The sequence below is a fragment of the Oncorhynchus mykiss genome, chromosome 13, assembly GCF_013265735.2.
Source record: "Oncorhynchus mykiss isolate Arlee chromosome 13, USDA_OmykA_1.1, whole genome shotgun sequence".
Taxonomy (NCBI): Eukaryota; Metazoa; Chordata; class Actinopteri; order Salmoniformes; family Salmonidae; genus Oncorhynchus; species Oncorhynchus mykiss.
Genome location: NC_048577.1, coordinates 39,852,468 through 39,875,533, shown reverse-complemented (window position 1 = coordinate 39,875,533; position 23,066 = coordinate 39,852,468). Strand labels below are relative to the sequence as shown.

At 42.2% G+C, this 23,066-nt stretch overlaps 1 protein-coding gene across 3 annotated transcripts in view; it reads right to left on the bottom strand.

Annotated features, from left to right (window-relative positions):
* Positions 1-20,955, bottom strand: part of LOC110486329 (BAI1-associated protein 3-like) — a 37,883-nt gene extending 16,928 nt beyond the window's left edge. The window contains exons 1-6 of one of the 3 annotated variants that reach the window (XR_005035535.1): positions 19,568-20,955; positions 11,706-11,858; positions 3,330-3,417; positions 2,046-2,129; positions 1,271-1,378; positions 385-444 (exon numbers count right to left, since the gene is read on the bottom strand). Coding sequence is in view for 2 of the 3 variants with exons in the window: in XM_036941042.1 (XP_036796937.1) it covers positions 385-444; positions 1,271-1,378; positions 2,046-2,129; positions 3,330-3,417; positions 11,706-11,851 (486 nt within the window). In the remaining variant the exon portion in view is untranslated. Of the gene's footprint in view, positions 1-384; positions 445-1,270; positions 1,379-2,045; positions 2,130-3,329; positions 3,418-3,658; positions 3,744-11,705; positions 11,859-19,567 lie in introns of those variants that run through there. The other 2 variants (XM_036941042.1, XM_036941043.1) reach the window with 2 other exon arrangements.
* Positions 20,956-23,066: the final 2,111 nt, after the last annotated feature.

The following is a 23,066-nucleotide window of genomic DNA, read 5'->3' as shown; positions in this document are numbered from 1 at the left end:
TCTGAACGGCACACACAATTCAGTTCTCAATTGTCTCAAGGCTTCAAAATCCTTCTTTAACCTGTCTCCTCCCCTTCACCTACACTGATTGAATTGAATTGAACAAGTAACATCAATATGGATCATAGCTTTCACCTGGATTCACCTGGTCAGTGGAAAAGATGTCATGGAAAGAGCAGTTTTGTAAACTCAGTGTATAGCTAAACACAAAAGAAAGGCACATATGGTGCAGACAGAAAGATCCTCACAGTGACAACTCAGCGGTGCTATCTTGTTCATACAGCTTACATGGCGTGTGTCTGCAGATGGGAGATACAGGAAGTGGCAGGAGAGGAGACAGAAGATGGAAGTTGACAAGATGGGAAGTGGAACAAAGCATCTCACCTTGGATTCTTGGACTCTCTGCAGAATGATGTCATGTTCCTCCTGACCCATATCAAATACCTAGGAGAGGGAAGACAGTGGGAAAGGGTGCTCTTTGCAAGAGAGCCTCATAGGTCTGTGAGCATATTTGCAATACACATCCAACTGTACTCCTGCCTGAATTTTGACCTGCATGCTTTATAAACCACAGCATAACTTTAAAACTATTTGAAACAATAATACAATGGTGTTAAGCATTACATCCCTTGCCAATGATTTGCGTTCTCATAAGCACGACCCAAGATGGCTGTACAGGTTCAATCTCACTATCTTCAAAAGGCCAAAGAGAACCAGGGGTCACTTCAAGCATGGGGACATGTGCCCTGGTCCACCACCTCAAGCAGAGAGCGACAGAGGAAGCAAGGATGCAGCTTTGGAGTGACAGAGTCTGAATGGATGTAATATTACAGCTGAACATCAATACTCAGTGGGCCTGGGCTTTGATGTTTAATCAGCTCTAAGCCAAAGCACATCTGCTCAGTCTCCTACAGATGTCTCAAAGCAAACATGGCTCTCTACCGCCGGACTGAACCTCTAGGATCAGTTGGTGAGGACAGAGATTAGAGGAGGGGTTTACAACAGGAGTCACATGACGAGACAATCTGATTTCTGCTGTTGGTTTTCCAGCAGTAATTATTTCAGCTTACTTGGCTCTTTCTGGTCTTGTCTATTTTATTGGTCAGTATTTGAAGTGTAAATTACAGCACACTAGGGTGCATTCATAAGTGTGTGTGTGTGCTTATCTGTATGAGAGTAAGTGTTTGTTGGTCTCTGCCGTGTGTGTGTGTGTGTGTGTGAGAGAGTTTGGCCAGGTGGGTTGTTTAGCCGATCAAAGGAGTGTGTGTACCTTCAGTAGATAACTGAAGATGTCGCCTTCATTGGTGACGTACTCTGGCGAGGGCACGCCCACCCTGTTGACTACCGTGTAAACAGCCTCTTCATACAGGAGGTCCAGCTGGAAGAAAACAACCTCAGTGAATGCCTTAAACCACCATTTTTCTTTCTTAAAGCAGGGTCACTGCTAAATAAGAGCTGGGAAACATGTCTCTGTCAATAGAATGATGTGACCTTACTGTAGCTAACCATGTGTGAGGTTTACGCAACAGTGTAGCTAGCTACAGCCGTGTGAGGATAGAGGCAAACTGGGTCAGAACACTAGATTCTAGTTGGGGAGCTAGATATGTGTCACGTTCTGACCTTAGTTCCTTTATTATGTCTTTGTGTTAGTTTGGTCAGGGTGTGAGTTGGGGTGGGTAGTTTATGTTATTTTTTCTATGTAGTATTTATGTGTTTGGCCTGGTATGGTTCTAAGCAGGTGTCGTTCGTTGTCTCTGATTGAGAATCATACTTAGGTAGCCTGTTTTACCCATTTTAGTTGTGGGTGATTGTTTTCTGTCTCTGTGTCATCACCAGACAGAACTGTTTTGTTTTCGTTCGTTCTCCTTGTTATTTTTTATTTTTTTGTGTTCAGTGTTAATAAACATCAACATGGTCCGATCCGTCATACTCCTCGACAGAGGAAGACGAATCGCGTTACAATATGAGAAAAGGCCAATAACAAGTAAAATACCCCTCCATCGCTAGAGCTTAATGTTCTACCCTAGGGAGCCCAGGCTACTCACCTCTCTCCTGCTGGACCTCTCTGGAACGAAGGCCTGGTCTACGTGCTCTGCTGGTGGTGCGGCTGTGTTACCTTCCCCTTCGCACTGCGGAGACACACAGAGAGATAACTTTAAACCTCAGAGCCACACAATCTCCCTTAAGCAGGCTCCATCACCATGACTGCTTCAATAAGGCTTGGAAAGGGTTGTGAGGTTAAGTCACAATGAGCTGTTATCGCCAACCAAACACTTTCGCCTTCAAACGCGGCACACAATCAGACAGAGGCAATGAATGCATCATTGATTTTCTTTTTGTTCCCCTTTCACCACTTTAATAGCTGAAGAGGGTGGAAAACAAGTGGTCTCGGATAAACATCTTAATAGCGCCCCATTCTGTCCCAGTCTCTTTCCTCTTGTGTGGGAAGTGAGGGGGTAGAGAGCCATGGAGAGCAGCTTCTTCTGACAGCTGAGCCTCCAGCCTTTTGCGCGTCCTTCTCAACCTTGTCCGTCTGTCCCCACAGCCCACTGTGTAACACAGAGTTACGAACGTACCGTAAGCTAGCTCCACAAATAGCTTGAAATGTACCAGACCGAGGGATCCAGACAGTACGTTTCGGGTGGAACGTTGTTAAGGAGGGCGGTCACGTGTGTTGCGAAGCAGAGGATCGCTGGTTCGAGCCCAGTGTGGGACAGTGGAGGAAGTTAAGCTGTTGGCAGCACATTGACCCCCGTTACATAGGCATAGCAGAGGGGACCGGCGAGAGCAAAGTATGTGTATACTACCCAAGACCTTTCCTCTATAGTCTCCTTTAAAAAAAAGGATTTTCATTTCAAGGAACTTCCTGCTTAAATCCCCCATGCAGTCTTTTTTTTTCATCACTGTCTAAAAAAATCCCTGTGTGTGGTTAATACATGAAAATAACTCAAAATATACTTTTTATCATTGCTCAATCTGATTTTGTGGGCGTGTTGACACAAATGTAAATATATTTATATGCACAGCCCTGACTGGCAGATAGGATAGTCTAGACTCTAGAGCCTACCCCTTCAAAGTAAGAGGATACATATGCAAATAAAAGATGATTGGTCAGAATAATCAGATCAGATTGTGATGTCATGCAGTGGGCCAAAAACTCCATCCCACCTGAACAGGCTGAAATTCCAGTCATTTTTTGTTGTTCGTTTTTTAAAGCTCCAAAACTAAAAGGGCATTATCCTACTTAAAAATAATAATACAATTACAAGAAAATCGCATTTTTGACTGCACTGCCCCTTTAAATAAACATAAGGAGGTTTAGGGTTTACCTCAGCCTGGGCAGCACGCAGCAGATTCTCTTGTTTCTGGAGGATGCCATTCATACGCACAAAGAACTCTCCATTCCCCTCAGACAGCCTGTAAAACATACAGAGGGATAACACTGTCAATTAAATTCTCATTTGACACGTTCTGTTAAATATGATTTATGAATTTTCTGTTAAGATTATAGAAACAAAACTGTCCTAACGGGTCTATATAGAGAAATGCTTTCTTAATGCCTGGTTTCCATTTAGCAAAAGACTAAAGGAGACCTAATGCTGAGCTGTCAATCACAACCAGCAGCACATACAGTAGACTATCATGAACAAACTGTTACATTATACATGATTCAGTAGCCCTGTCCTTTCACTAGACTAAACAGACATTCCTTCCTGCAGCAACAAGTCTGAGGGGAATTGTCTGTCATTATACAACAGGTGGGTCTAATCCTGGATGCTGATTGGTTAAAAAGCGCATTCCAGACGTGTCTATTCCACAAGTTACCACCGGCTAAATCTATGACATTAAAATTCCTATTTATTCTGTTCCATCTGACTGTGCAATCCACTGTCTCATAAACCCATGCAGGAAAGTTATACACTTGATCTCCACTATAAAAAGCATATTGACATTATCTCACATTTCTTTTAGACTAACATTTAGTTTTCAACGGGGAGATATGTATAAACCAACATTTGCAACATTGTTTCAATGTTCATCCAACTGTCCCGTAGTAATGAACGTGTAAGGGTCGGGACAAGAGAGAGGCATGCAGCGTTTTTTATAGATATTTACAAAGAAATGTTAATTGAAAAAAGGTCCAACTAAATTAAGTGCAGCTAGTTTGCAGTCTTTCCAGCTTCAGTTTCAAGTTATTGTGTTAGCTGTGTTGTTGGCTAGCTCCTCTAAACAACAGTGTCCTAACGAGAGAGCACATTTTCTATGCCAGCGAAATCATGCCTCATTAGCTTATTGTTAAATGTCACTAGAAAACAGTATAAACAAATTGCTATTGTTATTCTGTCTGCACTGTTTGACGTGACTGTAAATTAGTCATAGTTGGCTAGTTAGCAAGCAAGGGATAAGAACGTTGCCAGCCAGTATGCCAATGGAACATTTAGAACGAACGACTGGGTCGCGTCCATAGATACAAAACAAAAAGACTGAATGACTGGGTCGCGTCTCTGGCAACCGAACCGACAGAACGAACGACCAGCCGGCTTGGGCAGCAACCCTAGATTTGTTTCGGGACTATATCTTGTGGAAGGATGAAATAGTATGAATAAATTCATTTAAATTAAAATATGTTAAGCATTATTTGAATATGTTGAGAACCCGTTTTATAAACGTGATATCGCCCTCGAAGCCGGTGGTTGGAGGATATATTGCTAGTTTGCCAGCCCCCAACTTCGTCTCGGGCCTAACAACACCCGTGCCAATACATCCTCCAAATAACGGCTTCTCTGGCATTATCACTTAAATAACGTGTGTGTCTGGGAATTTATGGTAGCCTAAGACCAGTATAAACAGACAGTGGATAGAAGGTGAGACAGCAGCCCATCTGTGGTGATTCAATAAGAATCATCTCACTGCACTACACTTAATATGAAGTTCAACAAAGATTCAAAGCCATCCTACCATGTCTGCCATCGAACGTTACCTTACCGTTACCGTTATTCTAATTCTAATTCTCTCTCTGAGCTGGTGAATTCCTGGACTCCTGCCACTTGCTAATTTCATATCCCCAGTCGCCATGGTGATGAGGCACATTCGTGGTTGGAGGGATTCACTGGCACAACTGAACACCTTGGGAATACCCCCTCCCCCTCCCCTCTTTTCCTCCCTCCCCAGACTAGAGGAGTGTTCTAGAATGAGTTGTATGGCAGAGCACCAGGCAACAATACAGGCCTGACACCTCCACTCCACCCCCCCCCCCCCCCCCCCCCTCCTAGCTCAGACCCCCTGTCTCATTATGCAGAGAGAGGACAGAGGAGCTGTCCACATGGCCCCCTCTCAGTCACGCACCTTTATTAGCGCTGCCTGTCACATCACAGCGGGTGCGTGGCAGTCTGCTGGCAGCCGACACAGCGCCCACTGATCTCCCCATGCATTGCATTCCACGCCCATGTCTGAGACACTGTCTCCAGGGAGCAGGAGGTGGTGGTTGGTAACACCCCTGATTATTTGTGGCCAGGGTACGTTTAGTACAGGACGAGGATGACAGAGGAATGAGAATGCCCGTCTGTCTTTACAATGGAAGCTTGACAGAATCCCCAAAGAGCTAAAATACCTCATTTCTGTAGACATCTAATTAATGAGCATGAAAAACATTCCTTCAATACAGTGACAGAATTCAAGGTACAGATATTTTATTTATGTTGGAAAATGGTAGTCCTGTAACGTGTCAGCCTCATTAAATAGGTACTTTCATATCTGACAGCTAACCTGACATTTTTGTGAAGGCATGCCAAGCTTGTCTGCTTTGTTACCAGGTTGGTTACATCATGAGTCATGTGGTGATTAAATAGGTTATTTGAGTCTATCAACATTTAACACCATGTATCCAAAACAAGACTTTGGCTCAATGTTCAGTGTACCACTGGCACCTTTCGCTTTTAACCTTTGTAATTGTGTTTTCTGACATCTGGGTTCTCTTTGCAGATTTGTGATTAAGAAAAACCCACAATCACAAATTATAGGGGTCTGTGTGAGTCAGTCAATCTCTTTCTCTCTCCCTCTCTGTCTCCCTCCTCTCTCTATTCCTCTCCCTCTGTCTCACTCGCTCTCTCTAGCTCTCTCTCTGTATTTATCTCTCTCACACACACACACACACACACACACACACGCACACACACACACTTTTATGTTGCTAGGAAACAGCTTCTTCCAATACAGTTTATTATTAATATTCCATTTTATTTTGAATATTTATTCAAAAGCTTTGCTCATGTTTTGCTGTCTAAAAGGTGAATTATGAGCTGAAACAGGCAACTAGACATGCAGACTCGAACATATACAGATGAATACAGAGGAATACTTCATGTGTTTGGGTATATGCTGAAACATGACAGAAAAAAAAACTATTTTACAAAATAAATGTTTTCTCTTACATGTATCTTACATAGCCTGTGTCCCCATATGAATAGTCATCCTGAGGGTTATGAGGATGCAGCTTCAAAGCCTCAGAAAGTATTTCCCAAAACACCACATCGAGAATGTTTGCTAGGTGTGAGTGTTCCGGTCTTTCCTGCATTCTTTAATATTAATGATAATGAATTAAGACATTCAAATCCCTCTAATGGTGTTACAAATCAATGAGCTGGGAATAATCCGGTAATGCCTGAATAATGATGGCGCGTGTTTAAGGTGAGGACAGGACTTTGAAAAGAGCAAGTCATAGTCATTAGAAAATACAATCACCCTCAGGAAATGTCTGTCTATTGGTTAATAATCTCCTCTTCAGGGTACATTTCCTCACTGGGGATCTACAGTACTTCCTACATGTGATGTCTCTTTAAGCACGACTAACATATAATGGCTTCCTTCCAACCATGGATGAGAACCCACATTGTGATTATTTAGTTCTGACTGAAGAAACAACTGCTTATAATCTTTTCCCCCATGTGTGTTTGTCTCTGACCTGGAACTGACGTTACGTCAGACGCCCATCTGGGTAATTTACACCCTGGGTCGTCTACACTGGGCCGGACACCGGTGCTTTAGCCATGCCTCATTTGCATCTTTAGGAATGAGCGCCAGTGTGGATCATAGGTGTCGGCTCTCTCTCGATCCCTCTATATGGCTAATGATGGACACAAACGGGCTTTCATGCAACCTAATGATGAGCGTCCAGCGGCTCAGTCAGACTTCACTCAGGGTTCACTCTAGCATTCTTCAGTGGGAGACGACGACCATGGTTGCTGCCTGCCTGGCAGAGGAAGACAAGTCTCTCTCTATCTCCTTCCTCCATCTCCCTCCTTCTTCTCTCCAAGTGGTGATAGAGTGAGTGATCGTTTAGAGCCATCATGGTGACACAGGGGCCAGGTCTAATTATAATCTCTCTCGTTGCAGTCCAGGAAGGTACAAAATGGATGGAGGGAGAATGTCACATTTTCAGTGCAAATCAATGGGTCAGATTGACGTGATACTGATCCAATTCATATCCCATAGCTGGGTTGATAAAGGGGAGACCGGGGTTGATTGTCACACTTATTTTTTTACTCTTGTGTTTCACAGCACCGGTACTGTTAAGGTGTCAGCATGCCTCGGTCGAACCAAACGAGTGTGCTTGCATACTCCCTTAAAAGACATTTGCTTGAAAAAAAGTAGCAATAGTACTGTTTGTTCATCTTGAGATGCCATAGCCAGTATACTCTTCCTCAAACTCACTCATGAAATGTGTCGTACATTTTTTATTTTTGTTGAGATTTTAGATCGAAGACATTTGGTGCAGTATTTCTCAAGTGAAATAATTTGCATGAAAACGAGTCGTCTCTCGTTGAATGACAAACACTTCATTGAAGAATCCTTAGGCTAGAATCCTTAGACTCCTAGAATCCTTAGACTTAGGCTACTGACTTCGGCTTGCCTCGAGAGACATTTTTGTGTGCACAAACAGCCCAAAAAAACCCGTGCAGATGACCAAACATCACAAAATGTTGTCATAATATATAAACAAACTGTTCCCAACTGTTTCAGATGGGAAGCATTTACAAGACTTGTTTTAATATTAGGAGAAAGAACAATGTCTTGGGTTGAAATGGGGAGCCTTTAAAATAAATCTTATCCCAGTATGGAGTTAAGCCATCAAACACACTCAGCCCCAACACGGGGTTGGATGTCACAGTACGAGTTTGGTTGTTCGCTACTAGCTCATTCCTTTAGTAACAGGAAATGAAGATATATAGGATACAGAGTCGAGTCTTGTAAATAGCAAAGTCTTTCTTTGACTTAACAATATTCAGAACAAAATGAAGCTTTATATGCCGTGAGAATACCATATGACATTAAGTAAATGTGTGTGTGTGTGTGTATGCGTGTGTTTGCACATGCATGTGTGTGTGGGTGTGTGGCAGAAAATATATTTGTGAAAGAGAGGCAATGAAGGAAGCTGAAAACACAACAAAAAAAAAGCACAAAAGAGCTTGGGATGTATTATAATGGAGTTGATAATGACAACCAACCGCCCCCCCCCCCCCCCCCCCCCCCCCATGTAAATCAGACAGACTTTTTTCACATTTTACGTAACAGCTTTATTCTAAAATTGATTACATTGTCTTTTCCCCCCGCTTCAATCTATACACAACACCCAATAATGACAAAGCAAAAACAGGTTTAGAAATTGTTGCTAATTTATTACAAATAAAAAAAACGGAAATATCATATTTACATGGGCTCTGGCTGGGCCACTCCTGCGTTGTCTTGGCTGTGTGCTCAGGGTTGTTGTCCTGTTGGAAGGTGAACCCTCGCCCCAGTCTGAGGTCCTGAGCGCTCTGGAGCAGGTTCTCATCAAGGATCTCTGTACTTTGCTCTGTTTATCTTTCCCCTCGATCCTGACTAGCCTCCCAGACCCTTCCGCTGAAAAACATCCCCACAGCATGATGCTGCCACCACCATGCTTCACCGTAGGGATTGTGCTAGGTTTCTTCCAGACATGATGCTTGGCATTCAGGTCAAAGAGTTCAATCTTTGTTTCATCAGATCCGAGAATCTTGTTTCTCATGGTCTGAGAGTCTTTAGGTGCCTTTTGGCAAACTCCAATCGGGCTGTCATGTGCCTTTTACTGAGGAGTGGCTTCAGTCTGACCACTCTTCCATAAAGGCCTGATTGGTGGAGTTCTGCAGAGATGGTTATCCTTCTGACATCTCCACAGAGTAACTCTAAAGCTCTGTCAGAATGACCATTGGGTTCTTGGTCACCTCCCTGACCAAGGCCTTTCTCCCCCGATTGCTCAGTTTGGCCGGATGGCCAGCTCTAGGAAGAGTCTCGATGGTTCCAAACTTCTTCCATTTAATAATGACGGAGGCCGCTTTGTTCTTGGGGACCTTCAATCCTGCAGCCATTTGTTGGTACTTTTCCCCATATCTGTGTCTCGACATAATCCTGTCTCGGACCTCTATGGACAATTCCTTCAACCTCATGGCTTGGTTTATGCTCTGACATGCACTGTCAACTGTGGGACCCAGGTGTGTGCCTTTCCAAATCATGCCCAATCAATTGAATTTACCACAGGTGGACTCCAAGTTGCAGAAACATCTCAAGGATGATCAATGGAAACAGGATGCACCTGAGCTCAATTTCGAGTCTCATGGCAAAGGGTCTGAATACTTATGTAAATAAGGTATTTCTGTTTTTCTTTTTATTTAAATACATTTGCAAAAATGTCTAAAAAACGGTTTTGCTTTGTCATTATGGGGTATTGTGTGTAGATTGATGAGGAACACATTTTATTTAATCAGTTTTAGAATTAGGCTGTAACGTAACAAAATGTGAAAAAAGTCAAGGGGTCTGAATACTTTACAAATGCACTGTAGGTCGATAGATTTACCTAGCAAAAATACACAAATTCTCCTCACCTCAATGTTTCGTTATGCTGACATAAATTGACCAGGTGGGTGGATGAGTTATTTTATCAAATTCCCACGTTACCCTTAAAAATATTAGATTGGGAGTAATTAGCCATTTAAATTGGGAGTAATTAGCACTGTGACAACCAACTCACGACACAATCAACTAATGAGACAACCAACCTATGAGACAACCCACCCCTGAGACAACCCACCCCTGAGACAACCCACTCCTGAGACAACCCACCCCTGAGACAACCCACCCCTGAGACAAACCACCCCTGAGACAAACCACCCCTGAGACAACCCACCCCTGAGACAACCCACCCCTGAGACAACCCACCCCTGAGACAACCCACCCCTGAGACAACCCACCCCTGAGACAACCCACCCCTGAGACAACCCACCCCTGAGAGAACCCACCCCTGAGACAACCCACCCCTGAGACAACCCACCCCTGAGACAACCCACCCTTGAGACAACCCACCCCTGAGAGAACCCACCCCTGAGAGAACCCACCCCAATCTCCCCTGTGTATCAATAGTGTTGGGTCGCTGTAGCTCCTCAAGTCTTTTAAAGAGCCAGTGTTTAATAATTCAACAGATCAAAGTAATAATTACAAAAGGTTCTGCTCAGAGCATCACAGGTGTTTTTCTCCCTCACAAATAAAATAGGCGCCGTCATTAACAATCTAGCTGTTCATATTTTAGGAGCAGGCTGTAACAAACAGACGTTGTTGGGTTGCTATAGAAACCTCAAGGTTCACATGCCCATTACTTATGGCTTTGACATTCAGCTGAAGAGGAATCAAAACAGAAGACTCGCTCCAAAGGACGAATGGAAAAACAATTGATTTATTCACCTGCGCCTGTCAATTCTGCTGTGGACAATTCATCTGCCAATATTCTTAGGATGACAGCTCATCACAACCATCTCAGTTTGGGGTTAATCAATCAAATAAATGTGTTAATCAATAACATAAGAAAATTCTGTTGACACGTATTGGATTCATTTGGTTCGTTCTTTTTCAATAAAAGTTCTGAAAAGTTCTAGAGTTACATATTAAAGATAAATGATAGACCATTTAAGTATTTCTAAGTGTTGTTCCCCCCCCAAAAAAAATGTTCCCCGTTCACTAAGTGTCTGACTGTGCATGTAGCTGTTGGTATTTTGGGATGTTTGATGTCTCCTTGGGGAAGACCAGACTGATCGAGGCATTTTAGAAACAGGTCCCATCTCTGGAGTAGAGGAGAGGGACACATTAAACATATTGGGTTTGTCCAGAATATTTATAGTCCCCCGCACCAGACTAGGCCTTCTTCTCAGAGACAGAAGAACCTTTTCTTCATCCAGTCTGAATGCTTGTGTGTGTGCAGCTGTATCCGTCAGACTGAATTTCTCCCTGGCTACCATCAATATCCCTCTCTCCACTCAAGCCACACCAGAGATTGACTGCCATTTCAAACTGCCTGACTAGAGACAGCTTTCGCTTTCCATTTTTAATAAATAGTTTATTTGCAAGCGCTTTGAGATTCTATGTTGTAATGAAAAGTGCTATATTATTATTATTACTACCTGAGTGAATGAGTGTGTGAGTGAATATCCGTGTTTACATGCATGTGAGCGATTATAACTGCTGTTGATTCTGTGTGCCATTGAGCCTCACCCGTGAGGTAGCTGGTCTGGGCAGTGTGTGAGACTCACCCGTGAGATAGTTGGTTAGGGCAGTGTGTGAGACTCACCCGTGAGGTAGTTGGTCTGGGCAGTGTGTGAGACTCACCCGTGAGATAGTTGGTCAGGGCAGTGTGTGAGACTCACCCGTGAGGTAACTGGTCAGGGCAGTGTGTGACGGGGATGCTGCTGGCTGCTGAGGCTGATGGCTCCCTCCTCCCCCTCAGAGACTGGCTCCTCTGCACCTGCCTCAGAACACTGCTCTTCAGGTCCAGCAACGTCGTCATGCTCATTCACTACCTGGGGTCACAAGGAGAATAATTCACATGAACATGAGCCTAAAACATGTGTCAGGTTGTACAACAATGTTCAGTAAATGTCTGAAAATCCTTGTAATTGTTTATCCCAGTGTTTATTTGAACTATAGTTGGATATACAGTATCTACCACAGATGTGATATATCTACTTGAGGAGCTTCCCTTTGGCTACATAAACACAGGACTAATCACAGTAATCACACCCTCTTAACTCAATTATGCTCAACCCATGGCAGAAGGTACGTGCTATTTCTGTCCAAGGCTGACTGATATCGTATGCTGTTTGATTTCATCATAGACTTGCTGGTTGGCCACTGTTGTGACAAGCCTACCTGCAATAACTCTCATTAAAGCAATGCTCTCTCAAATCCTCCTCCGCCGACCCCCATCTACTGTAGCAGAGAGAAGTGCTGCTAAGATAGAAGTATCATCACCACAGACATCTAATTCATCCCTGACTTTGTTCTTAAGGGTCCTATTTAAACTGTGACACGATGTGAGATTTCTAAAGAACAAGGCCATCGTTAGGTTCCACCCCAGTGAGTATGAGTCACTCTCCAGCCTCTGACCAGCTTGTATGGTGGCTGACACCAGTAGACGCAGCAACAGTACAATGTAGAGGTGGAGAAAAAACTAAAAGGCACTAAAAGACAAGAAATGACATGGATACAAGAGAGAGGGTTTGATTGATGGCAAAGTTTTTTCAGGGGACAGATATACATTCTTTTCATCAGCTGACAGCAAATGTATTTTTTTTGTCACATCTCTGAGGGAAGAGGAAGAGAGACAGACTGGCAGCTCTGTGTTCTGCCTTCTCTTAAAACAGTGAAAGTGACACATTAAATAACAGCTAGCTAGACAATATATTTGTAATAGGAATTAACTCAATGTAACTGGTCGAGACAGAGTTAGTTAGAATGTCAATAGTATCATCGATGTAGGTATTCATATGTCTATGATGCAACCAGTGAGGACGGTTCTGGATTGCAGTGCCCCTTGGATATGGGTCAAAAGAGTTACTGCCTATGAATGAAGTGGGTTTGAATCTCATGCCACTATTTCCTATACAGCGACACCATAGTTAAACCCACATGATAAGAAGTACTGTTTTCATTTCACATTTTCATTTCTCAGGGGAGGCTTTTGTGAGAGAGATTTGTTATATATTGGTCAACTGTGTGCACCGTTTCATGTTTCCCCAAGGTCATAGACACCTGATGCCGTTTTAACCGAGCAAACTACTAACACCAGATACCTGCTTGTGTCTCAGATGCAATACTTGTCTGTTAGGTATACACTTGCAGCTCTGACTGGTGATAGTTAGCAAAGCATCACAGTCAGGTAGAAGCCTTCTCCCAGGTGAGCAGCTCGTTTCAATTAGACGTGGCTGGCCTCCCAACTGGATGTCCCTCTCTCTCAGTCATCAAGTCCCAGTGACAAAAAACGAGTCAACGTGCCAAGGAAACACTCACAGCCAAGTGAATATCTGTCTCTCTTACTCTCACTCTCACTTTCACTCTCACACAAACACACACACACACACATCACAGGTGCCCGAACCTTAACAGGGACTGACGGCGTTGCTCAACACTGTGTTTCTCCTGTGAGAAGCCAGCGAGCCCCAGCAGCGAAAGGCTCCTTGCTGTTAGGGGATGGAGGGGTCTCTATGGTAACGGTGGAGGGAGAGAAAGGGGTTGGTAAATCCAGGTAGACAGAATTCTACCGAGGCAGGCTGCATAAATAATCACTTAATGTTATTATATCAGTCTTCCCCTGGCCAGGCTAGCTTAACACACCACAGCACCAATGAGGAAAAAGTGGGTCCCGATCCCACCTAGATTCTCATCTCCTCATCTCCATATTCAGGGAGGCTAAAGGACTGCTAATACCCAATCATCAGACTCCCAGGGAGCCAGAATGACACAGTTCTTTCCAAAGCCAATTGTGATGGAGATAAAAAAATGGATTTATGACTCATATCTATAAAAAAAATATATCCCATTCCGTCGCCGGGGACTCATCCTGCCGCTGATGTCATTATCATCCTTATAGATTGGTTAACCTACTGGTATCTATCAAATGACATCAGCCAGCCTAGACTGCTGCTGTAAAGTGTATCCATCCGTGGGACCCTGGAGTCTCACAGCAAGCTTTCTTGATCTCATTTCTTCAGGATTGAGTGAACAGACTCTGCCATGATATATTTTTCAAAATAGAAGGCAGGCATTTTTATTAAATGTAATTTGAATGCCGTTGTTATCAATTAGTCCACAAGTGTTATCTATTTAGCCATGTTTGGTGACGATCCTGCCAGTCCATCAGAATACAGATTGTTTAAATGATCTCGTTGGTCCTATGGGAGATCGACTTGATTATGTGCATGGACTGTAGTGTATATGGCCTACTGTGTGTGTGTGTGTGTGTGTGTGTGTGTTTTTTTTTTTTCTCTAATCCAATTGTATTTTCCACAGTTGTCATTTCTCAATATTATTGTGGTTTTGGGACATACACTGGAAGTAATTCATTCTATTATTTATTACGTTATGTATGTTCAGGATGCTCTACAAACCACTGAAATGTCAAGAATGCTTTTCATTAACGACTGGCAATCAAATGGACATTCTGCAAAATGATAATTAAATAATAAGATATCCACATAATAAAGATATCCACATGTTGACCTTCCGCTTTGTCAAAATGTAATTACATTCAAAGGCACACAAAAACAACATCATTATGGAACCAACCCAATTAACCGCTATCTTTTTGATTGATGAATCCTTTGTGTGTGGGCCAAACAAGTGGTCACTCAGGCCCACAGACTGAAACCTGTGTGAATGGCTCATCTACAGATAATCAGGGGGAAAGGACCTTATTGATTTGACAAGGGCTCACTTACAGTGGGGCAAAAAGTATTTAGTCAGCCACCAATTGTGCAAGTTCTCCCACTTAAAAAGATGAGAGAGGCCTGTAATTTTCATCATAGGTACACTTCAACTATGACAGACAAAATGAGAAAAAAATCCAGAAAATCACATTGTAGGATTTTTAAAGAATTTATTTGCAAATTATGGTGGAAAATAAGTATTTGGTCAATAACAAAAGTTTATCTCAATACTTTGTTATATACCCTTTGTTGGCAATGACAGAGGTCAAACGTTTTCTGTAAGTCTTCACAAGGTTTTCACACACTGTTGCTGGAATTTTGGCCCATTCCTCCATGCAGATTCCCTCTAGAGCAGTGATGTTTTGGGGCTGTTGCTGAGCAACACGGACTGCGATCTGGAGACTGGCTAGGCCACTCCAGGACCTTGAAATGCTTCTTACGAAGCCCCTCCTTCATTGCCCGGGCGGTGTTTTTGGGATCATTGTCATGCTGAAAGACCCAGCCATGTTTCATCTTCAATGCCCTTGCTGATGGAAGGAGGTTTTCACTCAAAATCTCACGATACATGGCCCCATTCATTCTTTCCATTACATGGATCAGTCGTCCTGGTCCCTTTGCAGAAAAACAGCCCCAAAGCATGATGTTTCCACCCCCATGCTTCACAGTAGGTATGGTGTTCTTTGGATGCAACTCAGCATTCTTTGTCCTCAAACATGACGAGTTGAGTTTTTACCAAAAAGTTATATTTTGGTTTCATCTGACCATATGACATTCTCCCAATCTTCTTCTGGATCATCCAAATGCTCTCTAGCAAACTTCAGATGGGCCTGGACATGTACTGGCTTAAGCAGGGGGACACATCTGGCACTGCAGGATTTGAGTCCCTGGCGGCATAGTGTGTTACTGATGGTAGGCTTTGTTACTTTGGTCCCAGCTCTCTGCAGGTCATTCACTAGGTCCCCCCGTGTGGTTCTGGGATTTTTGCTCACCGTTCCTGTGATCATTTTGACCCCACGGGGTGAGATCTTGCGTGGGGCCCCAGATCGAGCAAGATTATCAGTGGTCTTGTATGTCTTCCATTGTGGGAGTTAATTGCTCCCACAGTTGATTTCTTCAAACCAAGCTGCTTACCTATTGCAGATTCAGTCATCCCAGCCTGGTGCAGGTCTACAATTTTGTTTCTGGTGTCCTTTGACAGCTCTTTGGTCTTGGCCATTAATACAGGTAACGAGTGGAGGACAGAGGAGCCTCTTAAAGAAGAAGTTACAGGTCTGTGAGAGCCAGAAATCTTGCTTGTTTGTAGGTGACCAAATACTTATTTTCCACCATAATTTGCAAATAAATTCATTAAAAATCCTACAATGTGATTTTCTGGATTTTTCCCCCCTAATTTTGTCTGTCATAGTTGAATTGTACCTATGATGAAAATTACAGGCCTCTCTCATCTTTTTAAGTGGGAGAACTTGCACAATTGGTGGCTGACTAAATCCTTTTTTGCCCCACTGTATGTCCAACACAAACATAACAGCCATACTAGAGTCCTGGGCATTGTGACATGGCAAACAGAACATGTTGGGCTGGGAGCTCCACATCAAACCTTTAAGGCTCTTGTTGAACATGGAGAGAAAATTCCTCACATGGAATGGGGAGACATAGCTACAGTATCATTGGGATCTGTGTGCATGTCTAGATAGATAAGGGCTCTGATCCCCTCTAGGCTTTGGCAGAACCACCCGATGACAATCAGAGGTTCCACGGTAGCAGCTTATTCTCAGTAGCCCCTGCACAGCCAATGAGCCAATCTGATAGGTTGATCAGCGGGCGCTCAATTCAGGATTGACATAAGACTGACACTTTGCATCTGAGATCGATAGGCAGTGAATATTTGTCAGTGTTGGTGGGATTGAGTCTGGGAGCTGTTTAACAGCATGGGTAAAGTCTTTCTGTGCTAGTTAGGCTATACAAAGCCACAATCTGGCAACACAGCAGAAACTACTTAGAGATCCACATGAACAAGGGCATACTGCAGGGAGCAACAATTCTCTATTCAATGAGAATTCACTTTTATGACTATTCTCTGAATACACTGGGTACATGCAATGCATTACATGATATGTAAAACAATACAGACTGGTTATGTTATGTAGATAAGGAAGGTCTCCTCTCTATTCTACTCAACTCAACTCTCAATACAAACACAACCTCAAACACAACACAATATCAACCATGGTGACTATGACAGGATATATTATATTATATGAAAGGTTGCATGATGGTGAGGGTAAATGCTTATGAGCTCGATCCTTTACAAAACCATGATCCTGTGTGAAGGGACAAATGAATGATTCACAGCGTGTTCGTCTCTCTTTAGAAAAAAGGACCGGGGAACCCTTCAACCAACATAATACGACCTGGATCCGTAGACTCATAGTCATACGTAGTCCTACTATAAGGGCCAAATTGACATATGGACACATCGAAATGAAGTTACCCTCTCACTCCACCTTTTCACAAGTTGCTCTTTTGGGTATTTAAGGAGAGAGAGAGAGGGGTGCGGGGAATAGACAGTGTTAGCCAGTGTTTTTTATAGCACCAGTAGTGCTGAGAGTGTGACTCATAGGGCTAAGCTCTAGAATCAAGTAGCCTCTAACCTGCAGCATCTAAATTAGAGGTTTTAGAGGCTCAAAAGTAGCCACTAACCTGCAGCCTCTAAAGTAGAGTCTTTAGAGGCTCTAAAGTAGTCTCTAAAGCTTTGAGGGAAGAAACTGTACCACACAGACAGATTTAAACCGTCAATCAATAAGAGAATGGATTTTTTTTTATAGCCATAGATGTAACCATAGATGTGGGAACAACCATTCAAGTGACTGATTGTGTTTAGAATGATATCTCTGCGACAGCGATTTCTAATCAACCGTGTTTTTTCATATCTCAAACTGAAGTGACCGTTACAGAACCAAGCAATCAGACAATCACATGTCACAATACATTAGGCATATCCCAAAAATAACAGCACTATCAAACTGTGTGCTAATGTTACTCTCAATACAGCACTGTAAATGCAGTGTGCAGACATAACATGACTATTCTGTAATTGTTCTCTTTGTATAAGATTGAGAGACCTATTTTCTCAAGAGAACTCAAGGGGGACTTCTAAGAATTGTGTGAAACAAAATGGTAAAAGAAAATCGGATTCAGAGTTTTCTGTCTTCTGGGACATTACGATGTGTGTCCAGAGGCACATTTTGTTAAATTATTTTGATTAGCGTAATATGATGCAGGATTAATTACAGGCTATGAGGCTACTCATGTAGGAGAGGCAAAATTCAGTGGAGGAAATAATATTTTCTTCACTGAATGCATCCACTTGGTACATGATGATGAAATGTAATTCCTTATTAAAACTCTAAGTGATTACTTTCTAGGTGCCGTGGAAATACAACAACACCTGTCTGAGTTATTTGTCTCCTTAAGATACTTAATGAGCTCCTTCTAAGTGAACACTTAGGACCCCGCTTGTTTTTGTTTACCTCTAAAGAGCTTCATTAAAAAAGGAAATCATATTCCTGCAATCTGCATAACAGTCATACACCTCTCTGGCACATGCAAATCGTCTGAGTGCAGAGTGTATTGCCACAAAGACCAGACTGATTATGCATCAAACCTCATCATTGAAATGCACAAATGAGGGCCAATATCGCACAATTATTGGAGAGAGACCATCGGTACTTTCAGAAGTATTGTTAAAAGTTAAAAGGGAGGTTACCAGGAGTGATTGCTATAACGAACACACCAACCATCCCTACGTCAGGTTAGTCAGTTTCCAAGACAACTGCATGATATATACATAAGACAGGTTCTCTTGGCGAATACATCCCTCATGCAGAAAACTGTGCTTCATGACAATTTTGTAGGACTGGATGATTGGGGGAAAGTATGCTCTACAAAGGATTCTAATTGTGCAGTAATGGAGATTTGTTGAAAGCACTATAAGTGTAACTATGCAGTTATTATCAATTCACACATCTAGCCTTTAAGTGAAAATAATCATTGACATACATACTTCTGTATTTAAAAAAAAATGTGTGCGCTTCTCTGCCTGTCTGTTTCTTAAATTATTTCCACATACCAAATAAGAGTTTCAGTTCAGCAAGGTTGGGTTGCCTTGACCAATGTAGGGAACAGGTTGCAGCTTTTCTAAACGTATCATTGACATGAACAACTAAGATGGAACAATAGGATGAAATCCTTTGAAAGATCACATGCAGAGTGCATGTTAGAGAACACAAGATCCTCTGAAAGATAGTGCGTACCATTAGACAACATCTTGTTGAGGAAATGAAATCACCTGTTCGTACTTTTTTTCTGGTCAATAATCAACCAACAGATCAACCAAAAGCATAATGAATAACTAGGATTTCATTTTAAAACCGAAATTAATATTACTGGATTCTGAGGGGATGGATAAACAACTTTTTCATAGAATAATAAACTTAAAGGGGGACTAGCAGCTAAGTGACAACAAAACGACATTCATACACATGAGATTTACCATGGCATAAAATATGTATCTGTCAACTTTTTAAAATATTCGTTGATTATGCACGCAAGTTGGTTACAATTAAATTCAACAGGTATGGAAGCAATGAAATGTCCCCTCCAAAATGTTCACATATTGAAACAGAATACAATCAATAATGCAAAGTGCTCTTTTCATCTTTAAAACAAACAGACATGGAATAGAGATGGTATACGCGCAACTAAATAAAGTTGAAATGCTGTAGATAAAGAAAAATAATGCTCACCTGTAGCTTTCTCATTCACAGTTGCGATGTGCGTATGTTTTTGCTTGCGTCTCTGAGTTCCTGTTTTGGCACAACAAAATCGACGGAAAATAGGTGTTTGTCTCTTTAAGATAGTAGATAGTCATCGGCCGCAATAAACGTTAATTTATTTTATTTGATCACAGACAAACGCTCTCATTTTTCCTGGAGATGTTTTCTTCTTCACTCATGCTATACCGGTGGTCTCCATATATAGTCACAGGAAGTGAAGGCACACTTTCCCCGCCTCGGGCTGTTGCGGAGGGATGTAAGAAATACACTGTGAAGAAGAGGGTAGATCTACCTGTCACATTTAGCTAGCTATACCTGTGTCTTCTGTCATAATCATCTGCTATAGCTTCAAAATTACACAGTAATAAAGGATATTTGTGTTCAGCCAACTACACCAGCATTAACACAACGGGTTATTGTTGATTTGGTACAGGGAACAGTTGATGGAATATGTACCTGAAGTCAAACATTATCAAGTCAACCTGTAAACGGGCCAGATTTGGCCTGCAAGTTTTATTATTAGACATAAAAGACTGTAAAACACCATGAAACCAACGGCAAGTGATTTAAATGTTGGAAATCTGTTCCCAAGTATTCCCACGCGTAATACAGAGAAACATGTAACTATACACAGATGTAAGCAAGGTTTGAAATTATTGTTTAAGTCAAATATTGTATCTGTTTGGGCTTCTTGGTGTCAATTTGCGGTCTAAAAATGATTTATAATTATCTTCCTGCCCCCCGACCATCAGCTCATGAAAAATAACTGACCCCCGACTTAATATAGTGGATGATCCTTTCTGTGAATGATGGAAATTATAAATAATAGGCTATAACATGACAACAGGTATTTAGGTGGAGCTGTCTGCCTCCCAACCAGATCCAAAATATACAAATTGTAGTAAAAGCTTACAAGACTCATGATATTGAAATAAATGTGTACCTTAACTGAGTGAAGATGCCAAATAGACATTTATGGTATTTGTATTAAGGTCTAACACAGTGATTAACTTACAGGCTTGACATTTCTCAAGCTTGCTCCTTGTACTGAGGCTACTGAGAAGAGGTGAGATCCTACAGAATTATACTGAAGACATTAATTAAAAGCATTGGGAGAAATATAATTGACTGTGAGTTTGTTCCCTCATAACCGAACAATGAGTCAGGCAGAAAAAAGAGGGTTTTGAAATGTATCACGGAAATAGCATGACACAAGGTAGGCTCAGCGATGTCCACACTATCTATGGAATAAAAATCTATCTTTCAGGTACACCAGACAATCTGACCTTAATGGCAATGTACTGTTATAATCTCCAACCGGCACAGCCAAAAGAGGACTGGCCACCCCTCAGAGCCTGGTTCCTCTCTAGGTTTCTTCCTAGATTCCTGCCTTTCTAGGGAAATGTTCCTAGCCACCGTGCTTCTATATCTGCATTGCTTGCTGTTTTTCTGTATAAGCACTTTGTGACATCTGCTAATGTAAAGGGCTTTTTTATTTTACTAGGCAAGTCAGTTAAGAACAAATTCTTATTTTCATTGACGGCCTAGGAACAGTGGGTTAACTGCCTGTTCAGGGGCAGAATGACAGACTTGTACCTTGTCAGCTCAGGGATTTGAACTTGCAACCTTCCAGTTACTAGCCCAACGATCTAACCACTAGGCTACCCTGCCGCCCCATCTGCTATAGCTTCAATACATGTGATTGATTGACAACAATTGTGTGGTGCGAAAGAGAGACAAGAATCAGAAGCATGTTTGAAATAACTCCTAGGTCTCGCAAAAACATGTTTCAAATTGTCTATCGATTGGTTCAATAGTTCATTTTACACATCCTAGCATAGACCACTGGGAATGAAGCTGGTCATGAGGGTCAGACTGAAGACGACCTACAATCACTCTGAATGGCTGTCACTCAGGGGATCAGAGGTTCCAACCCCCAATGGGATGTAATATTGAGTGACATGGAAATGTACTTGCTTACAAATATATATATATAGATATAATATATACAGTGCCTTGCGAAAGTATTCGGCCCCCTTGAACTTTGCGACCTTTTGCCACATTTCAGGCTTCAAACATAAAGATATAAAACTGTATTTTTTTGTGAAGAATCAACAACAAGTGGGACACATGAAGTGGAACGACATTTATTGGATATTTCAAACTTTTTTAACAAATCAAACACTGAAAAATTGGGCGTGCAAAATTATTCAGCCCCTATACTTTCAGTGCAGCAAACTCTCTCCAGAAGTTCAGTGAGGATCTCTGAATGATCCAATGTTGACCTAAATGACTAATGATGATAAATACAATCCACCTGTGTGTAATCAAGTCTCCGTATAAATGCACCTGCACTGTGATAGTCTCAGAGGTCCGTTAAAAGCGCAGAGAGCATCATGAAGAACAAGGAACACACCGGGCAGGTCCGAGATACTGTTGTGAAGAAGTTTAAAGCCGGATTTGGATACAAAAAGATTTCCCAAGCTTTAAACATCCCAAGGAGCACTGTGCAAGCGATAATATTGAAATGGAAGGAGTATCAGACCACTGCAAATCTACCAAGACCTGGCCGTCCCTCTAAACTTTCAGCTCATACAAGGAGAAGACTGATCAGAGATGCAGCCAAGAGGCCCATGATCACTCTGGATGAACTGCAGAGATCTACAGCTGAGGTGGGAGACTCTGTCCATAGGACAACAATCAGTCGTATATTGCACAAATCTGGCCTTTATGGAAGAGTGGCAAGAAGAAAGCCATTTCTTAAAGATATCCATAAAAAGTGTTGTTTAAAGTTTGCCACAGGCCACCTGGGAGACACACCAAACGTGGAAGAAGGTGCTCTGGTCAGATGAAACCAAAATTGAACTTTTTGGCAACAATGCAAAACGTTATGTTTGGCGTAAAAGCAACACAGCTGAACACACCATCCCCACTGTCAAACATGGTGGTGGCAGCATCATGGTTTGGGCCTGATTTTCTTCAGCAGGGACAGGGAAGATGGTTAAAATTGATGGGAAGATGGATGGAGCCAAATACAGGACCATTCTGGAAGAAAACCTGATGGAGTCTGCAAAAGACCTGAGACTGGGACAAAGATTTGTCTTCCAACAAGACAATGATCCAAAACATAAAGCAAAATCTACAATGGAATGGTTAAAAAATAAACATATCCAGGTGTTAGAATGGCCAAGTCAAAGTCCAGACCTGAATCCAATCGAGAATCTGTGGAAAGAACTGAAAACTGCTGTTCACAAATGCTCTCCATCCAACCTCACTGAGCTCGAGCTGTTTTGCAAGGAGGAATGGGAAAAAATGTCAGTCTCTCGATGTGCAAAACTGATAGAGACATACCCCAAGCGACTTACAGCTGTAATCGCAGCAAAAGGTGGCGCTACAAAGTATTAACTTAAGGGGGCTGAATAATTTTGCACGCCCAATTTTTCAGTTTTTGATTTGTTAAAAAAGTTTG